Source organism: Pangasianodon hypophthalmus, chromosome 11 (genome assembly GCF_027358585.1).
Source record: "Pangasianodon hypophthalmus isolate fPanHyp1 chromosome 11, fPanHyp1.pri, whole genome shotgun sequence".
NCBI classification, from domain to species: Eukaryota; Metazoa; Chordata; class Actinopteri; order Siluriformes; family Pangasiidae; genus Pangasianodon; species Pangasianodon hypophthalmus.
In genome coordinates, this window is record NC_069720.1 from 868,018 (window position 1) to 896,004 (window position 27,987).

The window sequence follows — 27,987 nt, forward strand, 5'->3', positions numbered from 1 at the left end:
TGTGTGTGTGTGTGTGGAAATTGTTAACACGCTCTTCTTAAGTAAATTTCACTCCAGTATTTTTTTCCAGTGTAGTAAATTTTCAAGATATTCAACATTTAATTTCTTCTAAACCTTCTGTTTATTTGAATTGATTTTAAAACTCTTATTAATGTATATAAAGCTCTTGGTCTTGTGGTTTTACTCCACGGTACGTTACTGACCTTCTTCACCTAAGATCTCGTAATCCACATCTTCTCTCTGTCCCGCATTATAATAAGATAAAAGATAATCGAGGCTTTTCTGTGATTAGTCCTAAACTCTGGAACAGTCTCCTCTTTCCGCTCCTTCTCTAGCCATTTTTTAAATCTTCTCTTCAAACATAATTTTATTCTTTGTCTTATGACGCTATATGATGTTATGTTCAGCACTTTGGATCAGCTACTGTTGTATTTAAACATGCGTTATAAATAAAATTTGTCTTGACTTCACCTGATTTTTAGTGTGGTCTCAGACTTTTAGAAGTGATTTAATAGGCTGTTTGCGATGCTGGTGCAGTGTTACATCATTATTATTATTATTATTATTATTATTATTATTATTATTAGAAGAAGAAGAAGAAGAAGAAAGGGCTTTATTGGAATGTGATTTGTTAAGTGAAGCTTTCAGTACATACACAAATATGACAGCAAGATTCATAATAATAAGAATTAAGAAAAAAATATTTTTTATCTTCTTACATGTAGGTCTATAATCTAATAAGAATATAATAATTAGAATATCTGGGTATATAACTGGGAAATGCGGTTGCCATGCATTAAATTTGTGAGCTGTTTGAGGCACTGTAGAGCAGGAGGATGTTTTCTGGGTGCGCTGTGTTGTCGGGACATTACGGTAAAGTCAGGAGCCGCTGTGAGCTTCAGTCCAGTCTGTGTTCCTGCATCTGAACAGGAGCTTCATTCCTGTGCGCGCTGTGTGGATTACTGAACCTGCCTCAGACACAGCTTTCCACAGCTTTCCTCAGCTTCACTCAGCTTCACTCAGCTTTCCTCAGCTTCACTCCTCCCTGCTGTGTCTGATCGCTTTGCTTTCTGAGGCTCTGAAAAAGATCTTCTGGGTTTTTTTTATCAGAGCGTCTCCTCGGCGCATCTCCACACCTTCATCACCATCATCATCATCATCACCATCATCATCAAGGTAAGATATTGTACTAATCCTCCTACATACACACAGTTTAATGAGGAAGATCTGACAACAGGAGCTTGTCTGGTTTCACTCCAGTGTGTGTGTGTGTGTGTGTGTGTGTGTGGGTGGGTTTTATCTTATAGCCTAATGCATATGCATGTTATAACCTCTTGATTCAGCGCTGGTGCTTGTGCACGCTGAACACGAGTGAATATGGAGCTGAACATGATTTGGTGTTCTGTTCTTCACCACATTTGGTGTGTTTTGTGCTCGACGTCATCAGACCAGGCCAGGTAGCTTTAACCCTCTGACAGGTAGGCGAGCTGTGCACACCTGACCGCGTGCACGCGCACGAGGAACCTCTTTTTTTTTGCATATTCGTTTATTTATGCTTTAAAAACACCAACAACCAAATAAAAAAGAGGAAAAAAGTTCCCTAGCTGACACGTCATAACGATGCATGACGTAATGATGCTTCTTTATAAAATAGTGCATAAGGATATTTTTATTTTTCTGTTTTGTAATTAAGACTAAAGTCAGTTTTGGTTTCTGCTTCAGCAGCCATTTGTTAATGATTGAAATGATTCTTTTTCGTTATTTATGTGTGATTTCATTAAACATAATGTACAGACATTTCTTTAGATGATGTAATGATTTCCTGTATTTCTGTTGGTTATTGAGAAGATGTTGGTGTTACGTCACATTACGTCATTCTCTGCTGTTAAAAGAGGAACTCTGACATCATTTCACATCTTGAAGCTGGAGCTTAACATGCTTTTATTAAAATATCTTGATTAAATTTGCCACATTTTTTATATAAAACTTTGCCATACATGTGAATGTTGCTCTTAAGTAATTGCATGAAACATCAGTTATTTGATTAGATGCAAATGAGCACACACTGAATGACTTACTGCTTCATTTGCATATTCGAATACATTTAATTTGAACAGAAAATCTGCTATGAGTAAAGTAAAAATAATAATAATAATAATAAAGAAGCGTATTAGGGTGTGGTAGCAGGCTTTAAGTTTACATCTGCCCTTTTCACCCCAGCTGTCCCGAGCTCTGTGTCTCTGACGTGAAAAGATCTTTTAGTGTCTAATAAACGACGGGATGAGAAACGGTCTGCTTTTATCTGTCTATAAACTGCTTGTTTAAGTGGCTAATAAACGAGGTTAATGGCTTTTCTTTGTTAGAAACTATACAACAAAACCTTCTGTACTATAACATAACAACATAACACATAAGATGGAGGAAGAAGAAGTGACGGTTCGAGCCCAGGACTTAGCCTCGGACCATTCCTGCGAGAGACGGAGAGCGTTAAATAAAAGAGTTCGCACTTATTTATCGTTCTTTATAGTTCTATTTATTTGCTTTTTTTCACAGAAACACCATGTCTTTTTTTTTTTTTGCCCAGCTCTTGTTGTCCTGGGTGAAGAGTACTGAAGGAAAAAAAACTCTGATATGAAGAACAATCCCTGAAATTTGTGATTTATCTGTCACTCTCTTTTCCCTCGTTCATTGCCTGGTGTAATGGTATAATGAAAGGTCTGGCTCTTTTTCCCTCGTCTTCCTCGTCTACGCAGCGTATTCTTGTCTGTCTGACAACTCGTCCTCTGTCTTGCCGTCTGCGTGATGGATTCCGTCTCTGTATGCGGCGTCTCAGAATTCAGTGAGGGCAAAAACGCACACGTCTGGTTGCTGGGAGGCATAAAGGGAAAAACGAATAAACAATGCTACGACATTCAGTGAAAAGAAGGAGTAAATGTGCAGCATGTTGATGTTGATGTGTGTGTGTGTGTGTGTGTGTGTGAGTGGTTGTATCCTGTTTGATATACGCGCCTGGCTGAGGGAATAAATGAAGCCCGGCTGAAGCACGTCCTCGGCGTGGGGGGGGGGGACGGAGGATGACTGCAGTTTAGTGACAGCTTTTCGACATGCTCGCTCGTGCAGCGCTCCGGGAGAGACGCGCGAGGCTCGATGCATGCACAGTAAGCTGGAAGTGTGCTTAATGAGAGTGAGACAGGGAGACGGAAAGAGTGACACATCGAGGCGAACGAGTGCACACACGAATGAAGCTAGATGAGTTGTTCATCAAAATAATCCTGTATCATTTCCTGCAATTATACATCCGACTGCATTGTCTTTATTTCTCCTGCTGTCTGTCCTGCTTTGATTCATAGGTGTGAAATGATTAACTCTCTCTCTCTATCTCTCTCTCTCTATCTCTCTCTCTCTCTGTGCATGTGTGTGTGTGTGTGTGTGTGTACATGCATGGTGGATGAACAGCCAAGTGTAGTGTGGTATGGGAGTAGGCTGAAGCTGCTTAGCTGGCTCATACTGAGAAAGATACATAAGAAAGACAAAAGGCAGAGAGAGAGAGAGAGAGAGAGAGAGAGAGAGAGAGAGATGAACAGTCTGTAATTAGCACCCGCGACTGAATGCTACATTCCACCTCCGTAAATTACAGACTGGTTTGCCGATATGGCGTCTAGCAAACCTGAGTGAGTTTATCCAGAGCTCTGTCTCTGTCTGTCTGTCTGTCTGTCTCTCTCTCTCTCTCCTTCTGTCTGTCTGTCTGTCTGTCTCTCTCTCTCCTTCTGTCTGTCTGTCTGTCTGTCTCTCTCTCTCTCTTTATGTCTGCCTGTCTCTCTCTCTCTCTCTCTCTCTCTCTCTCTCTCTCTCTCTCTCCTTCTGTCTGTCTGTCTGCCTCTCTCTCTCTCTCTCTCTCTCTCTCCTTCTGTCTGTCTGTCTCTCTCTCTCTCCTTCTGTCTGTCTGTCTGCCTCTCTCTCTCTCTCTCTCTCTCTCTCTCTCTCTCTCTCCTTCTGTCTGTCTGTCTGCCTCTCTCTCTCTCTCTCTCTCTCTCTCTCTCTCTCCTTCTGTCTGTCTGTCTCTCTCTCTCTCCTTCTGTCTGTCTGTCTGCCTGTCTCTCTCTCTCTCTCTCTCTCTCTCTCTCTCTTTATGTCTGCCTGTCTCTCTCTCTCTCTCTCTCTTTCTGTCTGTCTCTTTGTTACTCTCTTACAGTCTCTATCTTTCTCTGTCTCTCATTCTCTGTCTTTCTGTATGTCTCTCTCTCTCTCTGTCTCTGTCTGTCTCTCTATTTCTCCGTCTATCTATATGTCTCTCTTCCTCTGTATTCTTGTATGGCTCACTCACTCTCATTTTCTGTCTCTCTCTCTCTCTCTCTCTCTTTCTGTCTCTCTCTATCTCTATCTCTCCTTGAGTCCACACTAACGTGAGCAGTTTTCTTTAATCCGCACTTGACTCCTGTTTTCATTCCTTTTCCCAAAAATAAAACCGGCAGAGGTGGTTGTGCTGAACACGTCGGTGTGTCTGACCCCTGACCTTTACATCATTTCCTCCATTATTTGCTTTTGTTTTGAGAACATGAATGTGAAAGATGATTTCTTACCTGTCACAGGTATATCAGCCAGATATTATTATTAAAATCCAGAAATCGGCACGGCGGCGAGTTCAGCTGTCCTGGAATTGTGCAGGTCACATGACGGTCTGACATCAGCACTTTCTAAACGCTATGATTTCCCTCTAACATTGTACACGAAAACATGAAAACTGCATTTTCAGATTTATAAACTTTTGAGAAGGGAATCAACAAGAAGCGTTTCAGTGGCTGAGCGTGGCATTTTAGCGTGGAAAGGAAAAACAACACGGATAAGAAAAGATGCCTTTTTATATTTTTATATTTATCCATGTCTTAAACCACTGAAAATAATCTACGTAAAATGTTATGTTGTGTTTTTTAATTCACAAGAAATGACAAAAATGGACTTGCAGATATATAATTCCAGAAAATGCAAGCGGGAATTTTCCTCATTTTTTAGTTTTTTTTTCCGCATGCTGAAGCGTCATCTTTGCAATGTGTTTTTTTCATTGTTATTAAAGACCACAGCGTGACTCCGTACTTGACGTCTTCACCTCACATCAGTCTCTTCTGCTCGAGGCCTCCATTGATTTGTTTTGGTTCCAGTTCCTCCAGAGTCTCTCACACACACACACACACACACACACACATGCATACACACACAAGATATAAGATATCCAGCCCCCTTACAGCTCCATGTCAGCTGTGTGTGGAAGGTGTGTGCTTTTGTGCTGACTGAAACCAACCGATTTTGCAGAAAGCGTGTGTGTGTATGTGTGTGTGTGTGTGTGTGTGTGTGTGTGTGTGTGTGTGTGTGTGTATCAGAGTGCACAGGACCAAGTAGGGAATATCGTCTCCTCCAGTGTGTCCTCACATCTTGCCTTAGCAGTAGTGAGTCGGTTTCACACCTTGGAAATCTCAACACAGGGAAGCGTACTGGAAACTTTATCAGGAAATGAGTTGGGAAGTATTTCAGGAAGTATATCAGTGTATTGGAGGGTCTAACAGGAAGTGTATTGGGAAGTGTATTGGGAAGTGTCTTGGGAAGTCTATCAGGAAGTGTATTGGGAAGTTTATTGTGAAGTGTTTTGGGAAGTGTACTGCAAAGTCTATCAGGAAGTCTATCGGGAAGTGTATTGAGAAATCTATCAGGAAGTATACTGGGAAGTGTATTGGGAAGTCTATCAGGAAGTGTACTGGGAAGTGTATTGGGAAGTCTATCAGGAAGTGTACTGGGAAGTGTATCAGGAAGTTTATCAGTGTATTGGGTAGTTTATCAAGAAGTGTCTGGGGAAGTTTATTGGGAAGTGTATTTGGAAGTGTATCATGAAGTGTTTTGGGAAGTGTATCAGAAACTATATAAAGAATTATACTGGGAAGCATATCAGGAAGTGTGTAGAGAAATATATTAGGAGATTTATCATGAAATACATATTTCTCACACACACACACACACACACACACACACACATATATATATATAATGTCAGAAATTATATGAGGAAGTTAATCAAGAAGTTATCAGGAAGTGTTTTTTGGAAATATACTGGGAAATATATTGAGAAGTGGATGAGGAATAATACTGCGAAATCTGTTGGGAAGTGTCTCTGGAAGTGAATCAGGAAGTGAATCAGGAAGTGTGTGAGATAGCACTGGATTTGGGATGAGACCAGAACCAGAACCAAGCTAAATGGAGTGGTTTGAATTTGTATAATGTCATTTTGCTTCTGTGATTTAATGTTGAAATAGTTTCAGCTTTAGAAGTTCTGCTCACAGACCATCTGCTGTGTGTTTGTGCACTTTTCCTTCAAACCACCAGAGAACACACAGTGCTAAACACCAGGACGTAATGGTTTTGAGGGCGCTGTGAAGCGGCCGAGTCGACGTGTGGCATTATACAGAAAACAAATAAATAAGAAACACCAGCGGCAGCGGCGAAAGAGGCACGACAAGCGGCAGAGACAGATGCTGGCTGCAGTGTTGATTTATATTGCAAAGGAAAAAGGATTAGAACGTAGTAGACGGGAGTATGATTGATATTCCTTCGAGCGTGTCCATGCTGCTGCTTCCAGAACCGAAAGGAAGCGAAGGAACCACAAATCAATCTGCGACCATGTGATATTTGAGTCAGTCACTGAAACTCCTCCACTGGAATGTCATTTTTGTTTGAAGAACTCTCAGTCTTGACAGTAAGACTCTCATCAGCTAATGGCACAGTTTTTTCTGGTGAATATGAGATCCGTTAGATGTAAATGTGTCTCTGATCACTGTGATTTCCTCGGTTTGTCTTTTCATCAGATGTGCAGTTGCCATTTCTGTGGATTCCTCTTCCTGTCAGCACATCGTGGTTTCATAGCCGGTTTATTGCACACAAATGGCCAAAAAATGGTAACACATGATGTCTAAAATGTAGAGTACATCGCTTGGAACAATTTTAAAAGAAATCCTTAATGGGTCTGTAGTGTGGACAATTTTCTTTGCTCTATATGGAGATTTTTATGACTTATCTTTGTCATGTCGGAATGTTAATGAGCGCAGTTGAAGTAAAGGATGTGGGAAAATCCACATCCCTGTTGATTTCAATCCAAATCTTAGCTTGTTTGAATTTTGTGCAGGTTTTTATGGTCAGTTGTGAATAAAGTGCTTGAGAGCAAACCTGCAACCCGTCAATTTATAATTCTAATGTTTTATTTGCTGACTAAGTGAGGAATAAAACACTGTTTTTAGCACAGTGTTGTGCTGTTATAGTAAATTAATCAACAACAGAGGGATGTGATGCGGAAGCAGAGTTATTCTTATCACGCCAAAGCTGATTATTTTCCTGCCCAAGTGTTTTATTCCTCTTAGAACACAGCAGTTTGCCAACGATTACTATTTTTAATTTATTAAGGAACAATGCGTTATACTTTTTACCCGTTTATAGTTACATTTAATGTTCTGTGAAGCAAGTTAGTTCCTGTTGTCGCTTACATTATAGCAGCTATAAACACTTGTTCCCTCACCAGCCTCTCTTTATTCTCTCTCTTGAAGTTAATAAGACAAAAATAAATGCAGCTTGTTATGCATGTAACCGAAAAACCGCAAAGAAGCGTAAACTCCTCTGTCCTGAAGATGTTGGAAAACTTAAAGTTACAGCTTTACCTCTGACTGTTACAAAGCGCTGACACTGGAGACTCCTTCCATCAATGTGACATAAATGTCTCCTCAACATATCATTTATCAATTACACACATTTTTTGTATTTTAATCCATGAATGAGCTGTTACTGTAGAAATGATAACGTATTAGAACGAGTGCATTAATGTATATAAACCTGTGATTTGCAGCTGCGCTACTGTCAGAGCTGCTGTTATAGAAAACTAATCAACACCTTCTGACCAATCAGAATGCAGAATTTAACAGCGCTGTTGGTAAAATCTGAGCTTCCAGTGTCATTGTGGTAATAAATGTTCATTTGTGTCCATTTTAAAACATTAATAAAGACATATAGATGGCTTTTGTGTTAGTTTAGTTTGCCATTTTTTTTTTCAAGTACACTTTGAAAGTTTCACAATTTCAGAGAAAGTGTGTATTATCCTGTTATATGCCTTGCATTTAGCTTAGATAAGCACCACGGCTGCTTTGTGACCGCAATAACCCTGTAGAAATACAGCAGGATATTGAAAAACTCACTTCTCCAGAACTTTTTAAAAGTGCATTCCGGTTGGAGGGTCACACTCCCGACACACTCGTCGTGATCAGACGTGGAAATGGTTTAAAGTGATTTGTACAACATTGCGGTTTCATACTCACAGCCTCTTCTCTTTTAAAAGCTCTGTAAGAGGAGGCCGGTCTGTGTTATAACTTTTAGTTTCTCTCTGAGGGAATCTCCTGAGAGCCCACAGCAGTTAGCAGAGATCAGATATCATCCATAATTTATGCCGGAGATAGAGAGTGCCTTGCGGTTTGTTTGTGTCTCTAAGTTTCTCTCGGTTACAAATGAACCCACTTACCGGCTGTATTGACATGAAGCATCAAACTCGTCCCCTGGCACGGATATCTGTCTCCAACTAATATGTGTGATAAATGTAAGAATGCCAACTTAAATTATTTTAAACTGGGTACAGATAGAAAGCCTTCAGTCCTTCAGCTCTGCACTGATGAACACCGAGTCTGATTTCAGAGACTAATGTTCACAAAACAATTATTCAAATATGTTTTAAACGTCTTCAAAATTCCATTTTTATCATATCTGGCCAAAAAAAGATCAATTCCTACGACATGCTGCACCATAAACACAACGCCATGAACTCTAAACTTATTCTTTATTCAGCTCTTCATATTAAACCAATGCATGGTTATGAAGGTGAGGAAGGTAAAATCTGAGCTTAGCTTTGTACTATTAGCCTTATCTTCTGAAAGAAAGAATGTTTTGGTTGTTTTTATTTGAGGTGGAAGATTTCTGGGATTTTATTTAATAGAGATGACATCAATGCTACTAAATGACCAATCAGAATCAGCAGTTGAGTTACATCAAGTGCTGTTTTTAACCCAACTACACAAATTAAACACTACTTTCCTGCTCTCTCGGCGTCTTTCTGCCTGAGCGCCAGCATTTATTTAGAATTTTACTGTTTTATATACACTGTGTAGTAGTTTTTAAACAGTTATATGTATGAGAATTAGCAGAGTGCTCGCATCAGGGCTCAGATAATCATCACCTTCATGTAGTTCTGTAAAGAAATTTCCTCTAGAAATATACACAGAACACACCATGCAACATTTATGACTCAGGTGTAAACAAAAAAAAAAGTTTTGGAAGCTCTGTTCTGTCCTTCCTGCATACTTTTCTAACACTACCTCTGTTCAGTTGTTTACGTTACCGTGGGAACAATGCTGTCAATCATTATGTGATCTGACACACCCACACCGTTCAGATCAGGCAGTAAAAACAGATTTCTTTTTAGCTTTTAGGCTTGGTTTTAATTAAATTATAATTAGAGATATACGCCCGCCGGACACTTTATTAGGAACGCCTACACCTTTGCTCATTCGTGTGATTATCTGGTCAACCAATCATGCGTCAGCAGTGCAGTGCGTACAGGACAAGAGCTTCATTTATGTAGTGTTCACCTCAAACATCATGGAGAATGGAGAAAAAAATCTAAGTGACTTTTTGACCGTGTCATGGTTGTTGGTTTGAGGATTTCAGAAACTGATGATCTCCTGCTGGGATTTTCACACACAGCAGTCTGTAGATTTTACGCAGAATTATGCGAAAAACAAAAACCATCCAGTGAGCATCAGTTCCGCAGGGTCAGAGGAGGACGGGCTGAGCTAATAGGAGGGCTACGGTAACACAAATAACTACTCTTTACATCCGCGGTGAGCAGAAAAGCATCTCAGAATGCACAACATGTTGAACCTTGAGAATGTCTTTCACTCTCATCAGACAGAAGCAGGAATCTGAGGCTGCAGTGGACACTGACTCCCAAACTGGACAGATGAAGACAGAGGAAAAACGTCGCCTTGTCGTTATTTTTGTTAACATTTGAAATGTTGTCGCTGGATTCAAATGTCATGAATGGAATTGAAGGATCAATACTATTTAAAATTTACATTCCAGTTTTACATGCTGGTTTGTTTTTGTAACAATACACCCCAGACCATCCCAGTTTCACTTATTCTTCTTAAAAAGCACTTTATTTAGTGAGAAAAGTCACTCACTGATGTTAAACTGTTCGTTTGTTGCTTTTGTTATAATACATTTCTCTCACTTCCACGTGCCGTCTCACATCTCACGTCTCACATCCCTTTCACTCTCGTGCTCGCAGGAGTGTGTGATGGATGTGTGATCGCAGGAGTGTGTGATGGATGTGTGTTCGCAGGAGTGTGTGTTGGATGTGTGATCGCAGGAGTGTGTGATGGATGTGTGTTCGCAGGAGTGTGTGATGGATGTGTGTTCGCAGGAGTGTGTGATGGATGTGTGATCGCAGGAGTGTGTGATGGATGTGTGTTTGCAGGAGTGTGTGATGGATGTGTGTTTGCAGCAGTGTTGCTCATCACTTTATCGCAAAATTCCTCACTGCAATTAAAAAATGTGTTGTACTGAACCTGGAACTGCTCCTGAGCATTAAAAAAACACAAAATAGAACCATTACATTACAAATTCAGTGTGTGTGTGTGTGTGTGTGTGTGTGTGTGTGTGTGGTTTCAATGAGCTCTACACAGAAATATTCAAATTAAAGTCTTCAGTAAACACGATGAAAAGAGACAGAGAAATTAAACATGAAGACAAATGTTCTGCAAACGGTGCACGTGTGTGTGTGTGTGTGTGTGTGTGTGTGTGAGTGAGTGTGTGTGTGAGTGTGTGTGTGTGTGTGTGTGTGTGCGTGTACTTGCATATCTCAACCCTCTTTTTTCTGCTGTAATCTGATGTAGCGATCAGGAGACAAAGTGTCGCGTCTTGGTGATGACGGTTTGTGTGTGTTTGCGCGCGTGCGTGTGTGTGTGTGTGCGTGTGTGTGTGTGTGTGTTTACGGCTGCTGCATTATCTGAGTTAGACAGAAGTTTGTAGACATGATGTCTCGTCTGACAGCGTTCTCCGGTTCTGTGAAACATTTCTCTATCAAATATAATCATTTCGAGTGAAAGATGAGAGCCTTTAATGGTTCTTCAGTTCCTCTTTAAGATGGAGACCTTAAAGTTCTAAGGTTCCTTAAAGTTCTATGTAGAACCCTACAACAGGAGGTTTCCCATCAGTAAAGGGTTGTGAGGGAAGAACAGGGTCATAGAGTCTTTAAGGGATGTTTTTTATGCTGCTTTTTGATATCAGAGATTTGCATCAAGAACAACAACATCAGCCTGGATGAACATCAGCATGAGGGCAGGTGAAGGACGAGTCAGGACCTCGAGTGTGTCCTTTCCGTCGCCGGGCTTTTACTACACCGTGTACACGTTCCTGCATCGTTACCATGACAACCCATGTGGATATGCCGGGAAATGTGATTACAGTCAGAATGAACTAAACTAAAGAATCGGATTTAATTAATATGCTGATGTGGATTCTGCTTTCGACAGGAATCGGGGTCGGGTTTATTTTATTTACATACTTGTGTGTGTGTGTGTGTGTGTGTGTTTAGACTCGCTGTCTTCTCCCGCTCTTTGATGATCTCGGTGGCTTCCTCGGCCTGACTGAAAGAAAACAGACATGATTCGGCGAAATGTAAATAATAAATAATAGCAGAAAGACCGAGACGGAGAATGAACTCGACACCTGACCTTTATCATGACACTGTATCAGTTCCAGTGCTGTGCAGAAGTCTTAGGCACATGGAAAGAAATGCTGTCAAGCCAAAATAAACCTTCTATAAGGTTTCTATAAAACCTTCTATAAATAAAACCTTCTTTAAAGAGCAGGAAAGAGTAATAAACTAAATAAAGGCAGTATGTGTTGTTTAAAAACGCATCAGCAGTCTCAGGGACACTCAGTGCAGGTTTATAAGGAAATGTCTGGTGTGTTTTCGGAGCATCTTGGAGAATCTGCGACGGTTCTTCTGCAGAATTTTGTCACTCTCGCTTCTGGTTTTGCAGCTCATCCCTGACAGACAGGATTCCTCTTCCCAAACAATCCCAAATGGACATTATGAACTTCTCTTTGACCCCAGATAATTTTTAAAATTATAACGTAGTTATAGTCAGAGTTAAAACATCGCTGTCCGTCAGGCCGACGAGTCGAACTGTAAAAAAATGTTTAGTGATTTCATCCACAGCGACGTTAAACACACTGACGAGCTTCTGTCTGTCTTTACACTTTCTGCCGTCGTCGTGATTGTTGTCATGAGCTGCGTCTCAGATTGAAAACTCTGACCTTACACTCAAAAATATTATTAATAACTATTAATATTATTAATTATTAATAACAGAAGACTGTTACGCAAAGGAAGAGCTTTCAGTAGCTTGGAAGGCGACGTAAGAGTTTTTTTTTTTAATTCAAACACTAACTGTAACACTGACCGGTTAGCGTCAGTAACTAGTGACCGAGTCGCTAATGCTGTAGAATAGTACATAAGTGTGTGATTTCAGTAACAGCGATAGTTTGTAGAGACTTTCTTTCTTTCTTTCTTTCTTTCTTTTTCTTTCTTTTTCTTTCTTCTTCTTTCTTCTTTCTTTCATTTATAGAGACTTTCTTTCTTTCTTTCATTTTTCTATTTTTCTTTCATTTATAGAGACTTTCTTTCTTTCTTTCTTTCTTTCTTTCATTTATAGAGGCTTTCTTTCTTTCTTTCTTTCTTTTTCTTTCTTCTTTCTTTCATTTATAGAGGCTTTCTTTCTTTCTTTCTTTCTTTCTTTTTCTTTCTTCTTTCTTTCATTTGTAGAGGCTTTATTCATTCATTTATTTATTTATTTTGCAGAAGCTTTCTTTCTTTATTTATTTCATTTATAGAGGATTTCTTTCTTTCTTTCTTTTTTCTTTCTTTCTTTTTTCTATCTTTCTTTCATTTGGAGAGGCTTTCTTTTTTCTTCCTTCCTTCCTTCCTTCCTTCCTTTCTTTTGTAGAGGCTTTCTTTATTTATTTATTTCGTTTATAGAGGATTTCTTTCTTTCTTTTTTCTATCTTTCTTTCTTTTGTAGAAGCTTTATTTATTTATTTCATTTATAGAGGCTTTCTTTCTTTCTTCCTTCCTTCCTTCCCTCCAGCTTGTGTCTCTGCACTGATGCACTACCCTAAAGAAACGGCTCCACGCGTGTTTATTCCCAGCGTACAGGTCACATGACCGAGTTCTGGACGCTCCTCAGGGTTTTTTCTCTCTCGTGTATTGAATCGTTTATTGACACGAAGGTCTCGGAGCTCAGATGCAGCCAAACATTCAATACTTTAAATTACGGAGGCTCGGCTGTGCTCAGACGTGCCAAAATGACTGTGTTATGGATAACTGAACATTCGATCAGACGTCATACTGTTTCTCCAAGCTTTTATTAAACTCTTCTTTTTCCCTACATTATTTCAATTTATATTTCTGCTTCACGAGCGCAGTATAGAGGGAGAACAAAGAGACCATGTGACCTCACCCCTTCATCTTTGTCCTCCTTTTTTTTTTGTCCTCCTCAGAGTACAGGAATTTTTTAAAATATATTTTAAAATGTATTAACGGCTCTGAAGATTCTGCTAGCGTTTGTAATCTCTGTCCTGTCCGAAAAATAATTTCTGTCTATTTTTTAACACATTTTCTTAGAAGTCTAAAGGCAGATGTTGAACTTTTTGTCTTCACTCTTTCATTAAACTCTTCAGTTAAATGTATATTTGTGTATAAATGAAGCTGTAAAAGTGTCGAATCGCTCCTTTCTGAGATGGAACTACTTTTTCCAAGGGAGGAAATTGAGAGTGTCTCTGATGGCGTATGGAAACACAAAACCTTCAGGAAAGTGTAAAGTAACCGGAACTACATTGATAAAAGTCCATAAGATCTTTTATTAGAAGATTTTCTCTCAGGTCTGTCTCGTTGTTACTGTGGAACGGCTGCGGATTTAAATTTGTGCTTTATAATCTGTATGTAATTTAAACATTTAATGGTGGAGATGAACATCTGCCCTTAGACGTCTACTATAAGTGTTTTCTCAGTGCAGGGAAACGAGTCCAAATTCTCGTCAGTGGTAATCACGGAGATTAGAGTTAAAAATGGAGTATTCCTTTAATGGATGAAAACGTATAAGTAATCGACACAGATGGGAAACCCAGCGAGTGAGCGAGGGAGCTATCCTGGGATAATTGTTGTCATTACCGCTTTTCTCCATTTGATCTCCTCCATCTATTTCCTCGTGTGCTTGATTCTTTGATGGCTTTTCTCCGGTTTTGTTCTTGGCTCTCTCTGCTCTTGCGTGCCAGCTGCCAGTTGCCCCGTGTGTGCCAGCCAGCTGTCAGCCCCAGGGTGGCAGAGAGGGGAAATCTGAGAGGAAGCCTCTTCCTGTGGGTAGTGCGTGTGATATAATACCTCCCAGACTCTCGAGGAACGGCTTGGTTTTCCCCGGAACCTCATAAAATGGAGGATGTTTAGGAGCGGTGAAGGGGAAGTGGGCTGAGTGTAGAAGAGAGGGAGCAGAAAACGAGGAGAAGAGAGGATGGAAATGGGAAAGTCAGTAAAATCAGTATTATCCTTTTTTTAGAAACTACGAATCCTTAAAGAACATTTGAAGAACTTTAATTGGGTAAAAAAAATTATTGCTCTTTATTTTCTTGTTAATATCTAGAACCTGTAAGGAGTTTAACATTAATCTAAACTCCCTTGGTATTTAAAAAAAAAAAAAAAGGTTCTTCAAGGGTTCTTCAAGGGTTTATTGAATAATTAAGGGTTTTTAACATCTGACCAAACAGTCATCTAAAGTGAATTACAGTTAAGACCCCCTGAGGAACGTGAGTTTTATCAGCTTCACACACATTTTAATAATCCAAAGAACCCCTGAAGAACTCGTTTTTTTCTAAGAGTGTGTGTATTAACTGGGTAAGTGTGCAGTACAAACTAATTATTGCTCATCATTTCTTCTTAATATCTAGTGTTCTTTAAGAATTCAATATCTCCTAAAGGTTTGCTAAAGTTTTCCCTATCTGATGCGGAAACACTCTGTTGTAGGGTTTGATGTAGAATCTTTAAAGGTTCCTCTAGAGGAACAACTGAAGAACCTTTTAGGCTTCCACAGAGGTGCAAACATCCATGGTTAAGTCGTAGCATTAACTATTTTTGACCTGAAAGCAAACAAGAATAAATTTCGCCTGGTGGAAAAGATACTTCACTGAAGGGGAAAGGACGCAGTCACGCAGTCCTTCTGTTAGCAGTTACTAAGGGAAGGAGGAACGCTGTGGTTTCATTGATCATAAAAAAAATTGGAGGAGTTAATAATTATTAAGTAGCGTTACACACCAGATGTGCCTCGCTGTTTTTAACTGTTGCTTTGTCACATCTGGAAAAAAATTATCTGTCTTGTACAGCAACATACGCTGGGGGTTTTGTAGTAAAATTCTTTTTCCACTTTCTGCCTGCTAGAATTTTCTTGTTAGCAACATTGATATAAGAGTGAAGTAATGAAACAGAGCTTTGGCACTCAGCAGCCCAGCCTTTGTCCCCGTTCATGATCAATGCTCTTTTACTGTCACCCCTCTGGAGAGAACGCAAGTGAGACGGCTCATTAAATCGAACTGAAACTGACAATCATCCATCAGCTGTGACTCGTACGCTGGTCTTTCCCTCCTACATCTTCTCCCAGGAGAGCAACAGTCTCTATCTCACGCCATCACATGTCCTTCTGTCACTCTCTTACTCTGTCACTGTCATTCTCTTACTCTGTTACTCTGTCACTCTCTCAGTGTCATTCTCTCACTGTCATTCTCTTACTCTGTTACTCTGTCACTCTATCACTCTGTCACTCAGTCACTGTCATTCTGTCACTCTGTCACTCTGTCACTCTCTCAGTGTCATTCTCTCACTGTCATTCTCTTACTCTGTTACTCTGTCACTCTATCACTCTGTCACTCAGTCACTGTCATTCTGTCACTCTGTCACTGTCATTCTCTCACTGTCATTCTCTTACTCTGTTACTCTGTCACTCTCTCAGTGTCATTCTGTCACTCTGTCACTGTCATTCTATCACTCTGTGAGCATCATTCTGTCACTCTATCACTCTGTCACTGTCATTCTGTCACTGTCATTCTGTCACTCTGTCACTCTCTCAGTGTCATTCTGTCACTCTGTCACTGTCATTCTCTCACTGTCATTCTCTTACTCTGTTACTCTGTCACTCTCTCAGTGTCATTCTCTCACTGTCATTCTCTTACTCTGTTACTCTGTCACTCTATCACTCTGTCACTCAGTCACTGTCATTCTGTCACTCTGTGAGCATCATTCTGTCAATCTATCACTGTCATTCTGTCACTCTGTTACTCTATCACTCTGTCACTGTCATTCTGTCACTCTGTCACTCTGTCACTGTCATTCTATCACTCTATCACTCTGTCAGTGTCATTGTGTCACTCTGTCACTCTGTCACTGTCATTCTATCACTCTATCACTCTGTCAGTGTCATTCTATCACTCTGTCATTGTCATTCTGTCACTCTGTCAGTGTCACTCTGTCACTCTGTCACTGTCACTCTATCACTCTATCACTCTGTCAGTGTAATTCTGTCACTCTGTGAGCATCATTCTGTCAATCTGTCACTCGTTCTGTTACTCTCTTACTCTGTCACTCTGTCAGTGTCATTCTGTCACTCTGTCATTCTGTCATTCTGTCACTCTGTGAGCATCATTCTGTCAATCTGTCATTCTATCACTCTGTCACTGTCATTCTATCACTCTGTCACTGTCGTTCTCTCACTGTCATTCTATCACTCTGTCACTGTCATTCTCTCACTGTCATTCTCTTACTCTGTTACTCTATCACTCTATCACTCTGTCACTGTCATTCTGTCACTCTGTCACTCTGTCACTGTCATTCTATCACTCTATCACTCTGTCAGTGTCATTCTGTCACTCTGTCACTCTGTCACTGTCATTCTATCACTCTGTTACTCTGTCACTGTCATTCTGTCACTCTGTTACTCTGTCACTGTCATTCTGTCACTCTGTGAGCATCATTCTGTCAATCTGTCACTCCATCAGTCTGTCAGTGTCATTCTATCACTCTCTCACTGTCATTCTGTCACTCTCTTACTCTATTACTCTGTCACTGTCAATCTGTTGCTCTGTCACACTGTCATTCTGTCGCTCTGTCACTCTGTCATGCTATTACTCTGTTATTCTGTTGATATTCTCTTAAAATATATTATGATATTCTCTTAAGATCATAAAATCATCTGCGTATATAACAGCGTATGTATTACATTGAAGTGCTTTTTCTTTTTCTCATACATATACATTAGAGGGAGAAATTCACAAAACTGAAACATCAGCACACAGAAATAAACGTGGAGATATTAGAGTGAGGTTTGGAGGCATTTTGCATACATTAGATTTATTACATATATTAAATTATGATGCGCTCCTCCTGATCCTGCTCTAAACACGAGCTCTGTGCATTACTGTACGAGTGGGTTTACTCGTTATCATAGATATTCTTTAATTACCACAGGATTATTTTAGCACCTTGCTGAAACTCTTCAGGGAAATTACTTGCTTTAATAATGCTTATACCACGTTCTGGATTCTGATCGGTCAGAAGGTGTTGATTAATTTTCTATAACAGCAGTCAGAGGTAAAGCCTGTAACTTTAAGTTTTCAGACATGTTCATCTTCTTGGAACTTGAATATGACTTTTTTCTCTGTGTTTTTTTTTTTTTTTTGTCATAATAAACTTAAAAGAGAGGCTGGTGAGCGAGCGAATGTTTATAGCTGCTATAATGTAAGTGAAATTGTGTCATGGATGTTCCAGAACATGATAAATGTAACTATAAATGGATAAAAAGTATGTGTCGTTCTTTAAGAAGTAAAATCTTTGTAATGGTTGGCAAAAAAGCTGTGGTATAAGAGGAATAAAACATTCGGTGAGTGGTGTTATAGGAAAATAATTCAAACTTCAGGGTGGTAACAGTAACTCCAATAACTTAGTATTTATTACGTTCTTGTCAATTAGACTTATTTTGTTACACAGATCTGGCAACCCTTCTCATAGCACAAACATCACAATCTCATATCAAGAAAGAAATTGAAATTTGAGGCTCAAAACATTTTTTAAAAAATATTTAAGTATAGTTCGGTATAATTATAGTTAGTTAAGTATTCTTTGCTTCTTAGAGAGGTTCTGCGTGGAACCCTTTCTGATAAGAATATAAGAATCTTTGTTGTAGAGTTCTACATAGGAACTGAAGAACACTTTTTTATTGCGAGAGTGTAATGCGATAGCGAGTGTGTTTTAGTGTGAAATTAATCAAACTGGACTCTTCAGGTTAACAGTTCATGAACTCAAAATAATCAAGCATGCAAAATTATTATTAATAATTCAATTCAATTTTATTTGTATAGCACTTTTATCCGTGGACATTGTCACAAAGCAGCTTTACAGAAATAAATAGATTCAAATTAAATTAAACCAAAATAAATTGTAGATTTATAAATTTATCCCTAATGAGCGAGCCAGGGGCGACGGTGGTGAGGAAAAACTCCCTGAGATGATATGAGGAAGGAACCTTGAGAGGAACCAGGCTCAAAAGGGAACCATCCTCATCTGAGTGCAACGGATAGTGTGATTATAAATCATTCCCTTCTATTATTGTGTACTATATGGACAAATAGTGCAGTTGTGTATCCAGGAAATTCATTACAGTTTTCACAAGAAGTCCGGTTTGTTGAAGTTATCATCTGTTCACTGATGGAGTCCTGAGTACTAAGCTGCTCATGGCAACTGCAGCTCCAAAGCCACCACAGTACAGCTCCCCATATGAGATCTCCAAGCCATCTCCACGGCCCCTGAGCAGCACCATCCCCAGCAATCCCACTGATCTTCAGGCCGTCCATGTGGGCCATCCTCAGCAGCAGCGAGCGAACTCAACCGATGAGAACTCCAACCAGAAGTAGGGCATCAGGATGGATCAGGCAGGTCCAGAGAGCAGAAGGGTTCAGGATCACTGATATCTCAGGAGTAGCATGTGTTGCTCAAAAGAGAGCGGGAATAATAATAATAATCATTAACAGATGTGAGTTTATTATAGATATAAAAAATTATGAATTTATGATTTTTAGAAAATCTGAGCATTCACACGCCTGTGTAAAGAAAGTAATGACCTACTGTTCGCTATTATAAGTCAGATATTTAAAATATTCATATCTTTTCCCTTTTATCCTGTATTCCTGTGCAGAAAGACCAGGTCAGGAGTTCATGTGCTGCTCGAAGCCTCGTTCTTCAATAAAAGCAGCATGTGAAATGATGAGGATGTCTTGATCTCTGACTGGAAACAGGAAAATGATTTGCACTTACATCATCTACATTTATTAAAAATAATAATAATAAATAGGTTAAATAAACCTGGGCGGGTCTTAAATAGTGGCTGTTTTTTTTAAATATTAAGATGACAGTTTAGTCTGTGTTTCCTGACACACAAATGCTTGACTCTGAACAAGCTAGGAGATTTTTAAATGCGAAGTTTATCACTTTGCAAAGCTTGCAATATTTAAATCTGTGATGCATTACAAAACTGAGAAACCCTTATATTACAATTTTATCGATACGTTTGTGGCTGATTTTAATTTCAGAGCTTTGCAACATGACCCACTACTTCCTAATCTCGGCTGTTGGGACTTGCTGCAGTTCCCATGGTAACGGTGCACTTTTTAAAATCTCCATGTCCTTGACTTTGTGAAAAAATAAAAAATTCTGTGCATTAGTTTGTACAGGCGTAAAATAAACTGCAGACGTCAGAAACGCCTCTCGTGTGATTCTCGGAGGAACCTTGAGAAAGAGTTATATCCGTATTTCTTTATTCATGACGTGCTGTGTGTCTAAGTATGTAAGGGGTGAGATTTTCCTCGTTGTCCCTCGGCTTCTTAACGACGATTCGATAATAATAATAAGAAGAAGAAGAAGAAGAAGGTGATGTGGAAATAAAAGCGAGTTGAGGCAATTATTTGAAAGTACTCAGAGCTGCTTCTTGTCCTGAAGATTCTACTGTTCCTTGAAATAATGAAATAAACGAAGGAAACAGTTTGTGGTGTAGATTTTTTTTCCTGTCTAAGTCCCGGCGACGAGGCGGCACAGGCCTGTCATCAGTCTGGCAGTTAGCAGAGACAGCTCCTGTCTGCGCTCTGCTCTCAGCTCTCGGTCAATAGCAGTACTTAACAGTGAAAACAGATGTTCGAGGCTTGTTCCTGCTTGATTCTCCTCCTCAGGAGTGCAGCCTGCGTCTTAACAAGCTGTTATAGATGTTCACTTACAGGACTAGGATTATTATTATTTTAAATTGATTAGCTTTGTGGTCACGGTGAACATGAACTGAACTAGTTTCTACGTTCTACACAACTGGAAATGAAAGAAATCTTTTTTTTTTTTTGAGTTTCTGAGAACCAAAAAAAAAAAAAATAGCACTGATTAGGAAAATCTAATGGTTTCCATCACATAATGTGAATTGGCTTAATGGTTTCCATCTGGTTAGTGATATTAAACACCAAAAGAACCCAATAAATAGAACCTTCTTTCTTTCTTTCTTTCTTTCTTTCATGGATAGATAAACTTGGATTAGTCATTACTAATCAATCATTCCATTAAATTTGTATTACAGACCATCAGAAACACATTCAATCCCGTTATAGATTAAGCGAAACTTCTAATGGATTTCACTTTCATACATTTTTAGATGTTTTTCGTTTAGATTTGTGTTAATCTCGCTAATCTTGCGTTTCTTCGATGTTGCATTTGGCCTGTTTTATTTACATGAAATTAAACTCTCATTATATAGAGACTAGCGCCGTGTCTGAAATCTAGCACACACTCGGGGCTAGTTCTGTTTTGCTGCGTTTAGATGAGGTCATGACGCAACGTCGATGTGTCTCAGTATGGTGGAAGTTATGGGAATTGTGTTAGCAGTAGATGCTGTAGAGTGTAGCGCAGTCGGAGATTTTATTAGTAAGTTAACGACACGTTTGAGGGAAATGTTGATGTTCCTCATGGTTCTGTTTTGCTTCTACTTTCACTGTTTATATAAATGAACTAAAGGCTAAACTGCTAGTCTAAATCATTAGCTAGCTTACTCTCTGGATCACATGTTCCCAGTTGCCTAGCAACAGTGTTCCCTAAATAGTGAACAAAAGCACAAATTAGATAAACGTCTTCATTTCAGCTGACGTTTACATGTTTGCAAAGAATGTTAGCTAGTTAACACACACAAAAAAACTGATTTAAAGCTAATATTTGAAGTATAATTGTGTAATGTGACAGCACACCTTTTACAAAACATCACACTATTCATTTTCTTTAGCATACTTTGCCATAACTTTAGCGCTAACTACCTTAACAGCACTAACATGATAGCTAACACAGCTAATACAGCTAATCACAAATTGGTATTTCAGTTAACGTTAGTTAGCTAGATAGGTGATGATAGCTAAGTTAGCTACTGTTTGATGTTAGTTAGCATGCTAATGTTAGTTACTAATGCTAGACAAAGCCTGAGATTAAATAACAATAACCACTACTTTAATATTAGCTAATATTAGCTAAGATGGCTAGTGAACTAGCATGAACTGAAATACTAACATGTAGCGATGTAAATATGTAGCAAGGTGGTAATTAAGTTAGTTTAGAAATTAGATATTTACATATTTCTAAGGAGTAATAGCTGAATAATTGCTTTATCTTCTCCTACAATTAGCTAGCCTTATGAAACTAGCAGACTTTAGCATACGTCAGTATCTCGGCATGACACGTTAGCACATTTAAACCCCATTTATAACCGTTTTATTTTCTCTTTGTGTCTACAAAACTTATGATTGATACTTTTGGACTGAGCTAAAGTGTTTTATGGTATAGATGACGCTTCTTTGCAGTATGCTAATCACTTCTAACATGAACTAATGAGCTATTAATAATGCTAATCGTCTCCGCTAAGCATTAGCACTTGCTCACAGTCAGCCTCCAGCTTGGCTTGACTTTCTCAGCACTTTGGATTTGGTCGCTGTGCTTCACTTCATCATATCCCGTGTGTGTTTTGTGAGCGATAACAGGAGTATACACCTGCACTTTACTAATCCTGAGTGTGTGTGTGTGTGTGTGTGTGTGTTTTATCATCTTCCCCTCTTCAGCAAGCAACTTTTTAAAACCAACAGTGCTGAGAACAATTAACCCGGCTCCGTCCGGCTAATGAGCTGCTTTTTAAACTTTAATGCGTGCGTTCCGCTGCCGTCAGCACAATCCCACTGCTCTCGAGCTCTTCCAGTGGAAACGTTCTGCGCGGGATGATGTTCAGGAAAATGACGATGATCTCATTATTCAGCATCAGCGACCTTCTTCGAAGGCGTTTATTACGATCGAAGTTTAGAGGATCGTTTAAAGAGCAACTCCAATGAAATGATGCGATATAACAACAACAACAACAACAACAAAATGTAAAACTTTACACAATCATCATTTCATTTGAGTCTAGATAAAACCATGTTCTAGGGGGCGTGTCTTATTTGATTGACAGTTACGCTTGTTTATACATTACAAACATTTAAACTTAAACACCCAATTAAAAAAAAAAATCCCTCATCTCTATCTTTAGAGCAGAAAAGAAACAGAAGAACAAAATTATGCTCAATTTACAAGCACATTGCTGAAAATGAAATATTACGATGTTTATCAAACTCTATAAATAAAAGTATTTACAGATAACTTGATGTAAAAATGTAGCTATGCTTTTTAAACAGAAGCAGCTTCACTGTTAATATAAACGTGACGTTTTACGTTTTTCAGATTATTGCAGTGCAGGTGAAGATGATTTATTGGATTTATTGGAAAATATTTTAGCAATTATCAGATTATTTAGTTTATGTAAACACACTCAGGACTCTGTTTTACTGAATATAGCAAAAGAGCATGGCGTAAGATCGCAGTGTGTTTATTTTTGAGCGACGAAAATGTAAAAAAAAGTGTGTTTGAATGAATGAATATATTATTAGGAGGCGTGGCTAGACGTGTTATTGGGATATCCAATCAGATCATCTCCTCTCCTTCCCTTTATGATGTTTGAGGTGCACTGGAGTGGCGTTTTTGTATGAAAAATTACATCTTAGCGAGTGAAAATATCTTGAATAATAGTCAGATTCATCTAGAAAATTCCTAGTTTAAAATTACAATAAACAAATGATATGATTATTAAGCCTATTTTTAGACATTCTCGTTCTCAAAATGTTCTTGTTCTGTTTCTTTTTTTTCTCATTTAAAGTTTTTATTTCTAGAAAAAAAGCAAAACTATCTGCCAGTACACTGCGAAAATGTCATCCTAGCAAGTAAAAGTCTTGAATATAGCCAATATATCTAGTATTTCCTATTATTAGGTTACAATAAACCAAATATAAGATTATTAAACCTACTTCACTAATTTAAAAGTTTTAAATTAGTTTTAAAAAGTTTTAAAAAATGTTAAAAGTTTGCTTATTTCTAGAAATAAATGTTAAAGGTTAAAGCAAAATGATCTGCCAATAGAACAAGACTATGACAAGCTTGAAATGAGTAAAAATGTCTAGAAATAGGTTTAATAATCATATATTTGGTTTATTGTGAACTTATAATGGGAAATACTAAATAAAACTGACTCTATTTGCAGTATTTCCATTTGCTGAGATGTGATGCTTTGCAGCGTAGAATAAGAAAAATGAAAGTCAGTAAGTAAGTAAGTAAGTAAGTAAGTAAAATTTTATTTATATAGCACTTTTAAAGCTACAAGTTCTTTACAGAATATAAAAACACAATCATAAAAGATACATTTATGAAGAGCTATACACAATATATGATGAAGCCAAAAAAAAAAAAAAAAATCAAACCCAAAATACACAAAAGACATCACAAAATACTAAAAGCGTCTGTACAGGTATGTTTTCAATCGACGTTTAAAAACAGACACACACTGAGATGATCTAATATCCACTGGCAAACTGTTCCATAGTTTTGGAGCCTCACTGCAAATGCTCTCTCCTTTTGTTTTATATCTCGTTCTTGAAACTGCCAGCAATTCATTAAAACAAGATCTAAGACATCTCCCTGTTTCGTACTGTCTCAAAAGCTCAGCTAAGTACAAGGTTAAGGTGCCAAGCTGTTTAAAGCTTTATAGATCAATAAAAGAATCTTAAAATCAATCCTGAAATAAACAGGTAACTAATGTAAAGAAGCTAAAACAGGTGTAATATGATGAAATAACTTTGTTCGTGTCAGTAATCTGGCTGCAGCATTCTGCACTAACTGTAAACGCGATAAATTACGATGATTCAAAGAAGAAAACAAGGCATTACAATAGTCAAGACCGGAAGAAATAAAAGCATGAATAAGCTTCTCTGTGTCATTAAAACCGTCTCACCTTAGAAATATTTCTTAACTGATAAAAACAAGACTGAACCAACTTCTTGACATGAAATTCAAAATTTAAATTAGTATCAAAATAAACACCCAGATTTCTTTCTTACGACCTGCTTATTATTATTCGGAAAAACGCTATTTAGAGCAAGCGCAATCTGCAGAAAGTTTAAAGCCATCCAATTTTTTAAATCTATTAAACATGCTTGAAGGACATCCAGACTATTCAGATCCTTGGAACACAATGATAAGTATAACTGTAAGTCATGTACATAACAGTGAAGATTTATATGATGTTTGCGGATTACAGCTCCTAACGGAAGCATGTAAATTGAAAACAAAATTGGTCCTAACAGGGATCCCTGCGGAACTCCACACACAATTTCAGAACGACGCGATACTTCACCTCCAACTGACACTACAAATGTCCTATTTGACAAATAAGACACAAACCAATCCAACGCCGTCCCCGAAACCCAGACCCATGTTTTCAACGTATTAATTAAAATAGAATGTTCAACTGTATCAAAAGCTTGTGTATAAATATCATAAAACAGGCTGAATAATGTTCTATTTTATTTCTAATAATCTCATAACAAGAAATATTAGAACATGTGGCCACATTTAAAATATTTTCACTTGCCATTTTTTGCAGTGATACGACTGGATTTTCATACTGATTTTTAACGGGAGAAGAAACTCGTTTCCTAATAACCAGATTTCCAGTGTAAGTTTTTATAAGTGGAACTCAGTGGCTTTGGTCACAAGAATTATTTCTAAAATTTTGGCATCCCTAAACTACATCCTACATCCTACTTGCCCACTAGTCTGGAAATGAGTGCAAATGTAGCTGAAACTTCACCTGATATCCGAACAACGCGAGTACTGCTGACTGTTATGTAGGTAAACGATTGTTTTTTAATACACTTTTATTATTATTAATGGATTTCTGTGGGATTCACACACATACACACACATCGAGTCTCTCAGCTTGATAAATTAGAAGCTTGTGTGTGACTTAATGACACCTGATAGAAGTTTTTGGTGTGACGAAGCCTTTGGAAGCCACAACTGAGCAAAGAAAAAAGTGTTAACCAGCAAATTACACTCGCAACCGGAACAAAGACTGAAACTGAGACTTCAGTATTACTACTGATTCGTATCCGAATGGCAGTGTGTCCTCTATCAGAGGGTGTGTGGTTGGTTCTGTGGTTGTCCCTCCCATGATGACATCACAGCGTCCAGCTTGATGAAAGTCTGATCGACTTTATTTTATAATCATCTAAAAATCCTTATAGAGCATTACCTCAAGTATTGTATGATTAATAAGTTTTAGATTCTCAGGCTGCTCTGTCTCAAACATCATCTCAGTGTTTTTTCCATTAGTGTGACCACGAAATACTTGACTGTTGATTAATGAGGAAAATTTTTTACTGTCTGTATAATGAAGATTTGCCAGATCAGGTCTTATGGTTTGAGTAAGAAAAGGCCCACTGCGTTTCATTTAACCCTGTCACATTAATGGGGCAAGCTGAATTCCTGTAAGCTATAAAAGACAAGGCTAGTAGTCGGATGAGTGCAGTCACATGGTGCGCTCGGAAACACAGCATCTGGCGAGTCGATAAATAATCTATGGTAATGTTGCGTGCCTGCACAGCTCAGGCCACCTCCGTTCTCCACCGATCGAGCATCAATAATACATGTCCTGCTTTTTTTCCCCTCTGCTGTTCTTTTTGCAGAGATCATGCTGGAGCGATGAGAGACTCGGAAGCTCGGCTGAACTGACGGCTTCGTCTCACACGTCTGAGAGAGCGAGAAGCGAGTGAAGAGCCAAGCAAGAAGAAGAAGAAGAAGAAGTGAAAGACTGGAAGGAGGCGTTCGGTCAGAACAGAAGAGGCTGGATGCCAGCATCCATCGGCTCCAGCAGCTCCCAGGTGCCTCAGACATGGCCTCCAACTTCAACGACATCGTCAAGCAGGGCTACGTCCGGATGCGGAGCAGGAAGCTGGGGGTGAGTGGACGGGAAATGCATTGATGAATTGATTGATTGATTTTTTTTCAAATTTTTAGGACAGTTTCTTTGTGGCCACCTGGAAGTGAAGTTAGCTTTGTAACTTCTCTGTGGCTCTGGTTGTAAACTTAAGAGCGTGGAAAGAAGACGTTTGTACACATCTTGTGCAAATGTATGACGGTTCAGCGATGTTCTGTTCTCTATGTGACGCTTTGCTACGTTGAAATAATTGAGCAATGTTGATTAATTAAGCAATATCGCACGAGAAAGAGTGTATTGATTGCAAGTACGATATTGCCTTCATACAGCAGTTTTATAAATAATAAATTAAGTGATATTTCAGACACCATATGGCCAAATAATTTGTTTAGTTTTCCTCCGTAAATGCAAATAGATCCTGAAGAACCCACGCTCACTGATAGCCTGTCAGATATCTCGCTAGCTCACAATAATTTGTACATTCCCGTTAAAGGTGCATCTGCTGAAACTGGCTTCACTTCTTCCTTTTTATCATCATATGACAAGCTTTGATAATTTAAGTCAGACGTTATATTCATGAAAAGCATATCGTTTTCCGTGTCCGCTGATGATGTCGCTAACTGTAGTAACCGCTTCAGTAGGACTCTTCCTAGACATGGAGTGATACACGCAGTGAAACGTCCCGGTGCGGTTATACTAAATATAAACACTCCTGGAACGCCGCACGTCCAATCAGATTAGTGGACCGGAAAGAACTGTTCTATAAGTTTCTGTAAAAGCAGCTCTGACAGTAGTGCAGCCGCAAATCACAGGTTTATATTAATGCCCTCGTTCTAATACGTTATCGTTTCTATAGCAACAGCTCATTCATAGGGACTTGTAATATCCACTAATAATAAAAAATGTTTGTAACCGTTGAACTGTGGGGAGATGTTTGTGTAAAATTGATGGAAGGAGTCTCCAGTGTCAGAGCTTTGTAACAGTCAGAGGTAAAGCTGTAACTTTAAGTTTTCCGACATCTTCAGGACAGAGGAGTTTACGCTTCTTCTTTGCGGTTTCTCAGTAACATGCGGAACAAGCTGCGATTTTTTTGTCTTATTAACTTGAAGAGAGAGAATAAAGAGGCTGGTGAGGGAACAAGTGTTTATAGCTGCTGTAACGTAAGCGACAACAGGAACTAACTTGTTTCCACAACATTAAATGTAACTGTAAATGGATAAAAGTATAACGCACATTCTTTATAAATAAAAAAGTGTAATATGGTAAATTGTTGTGGTGTAAGAGGAATAAAACACTTGGGGACATGCTGTTATAGGAGAATAATCTTTGAGGTAGTAACAGTAACTCCACTTCATCACACCACCCTGTCACTCAGTATTTTTCTGTAACACACTCACACACACTCACACACACACACACACACACACATAGTGTTTATTACTTA

The 27,987-nt window shown here is 38.7% G+C and overlaps 1 protein-coding gene across 1 annotated transcript in view; it reads left to right on the forward strand.

Annotated features, from left to right (window-relative positions):
* Positions 1-877: 877 nt before the first annotated feature.
* dok4 (docking protein 4) overlaps positions 878-27,987 on the forward strand; it is a 41,791-nt gene continuing 14,681 nt past the window's right edge. Inside the window, exons 1-2 of the mRNA XM_026930339.3 lie at positions 878-1,176; positions 26,293-26,564. Of these exons, the coding sequence (XP_026786140.1) occupies positions 26,499-26,564 (66 nt within the window). The 5' untranslated portion in view covers positions 878-1,176; positions 26,293-26,498. The remainder of the gene's footprint in view (positions 1,177-26,292; positions 26,565-27,987) is intronic.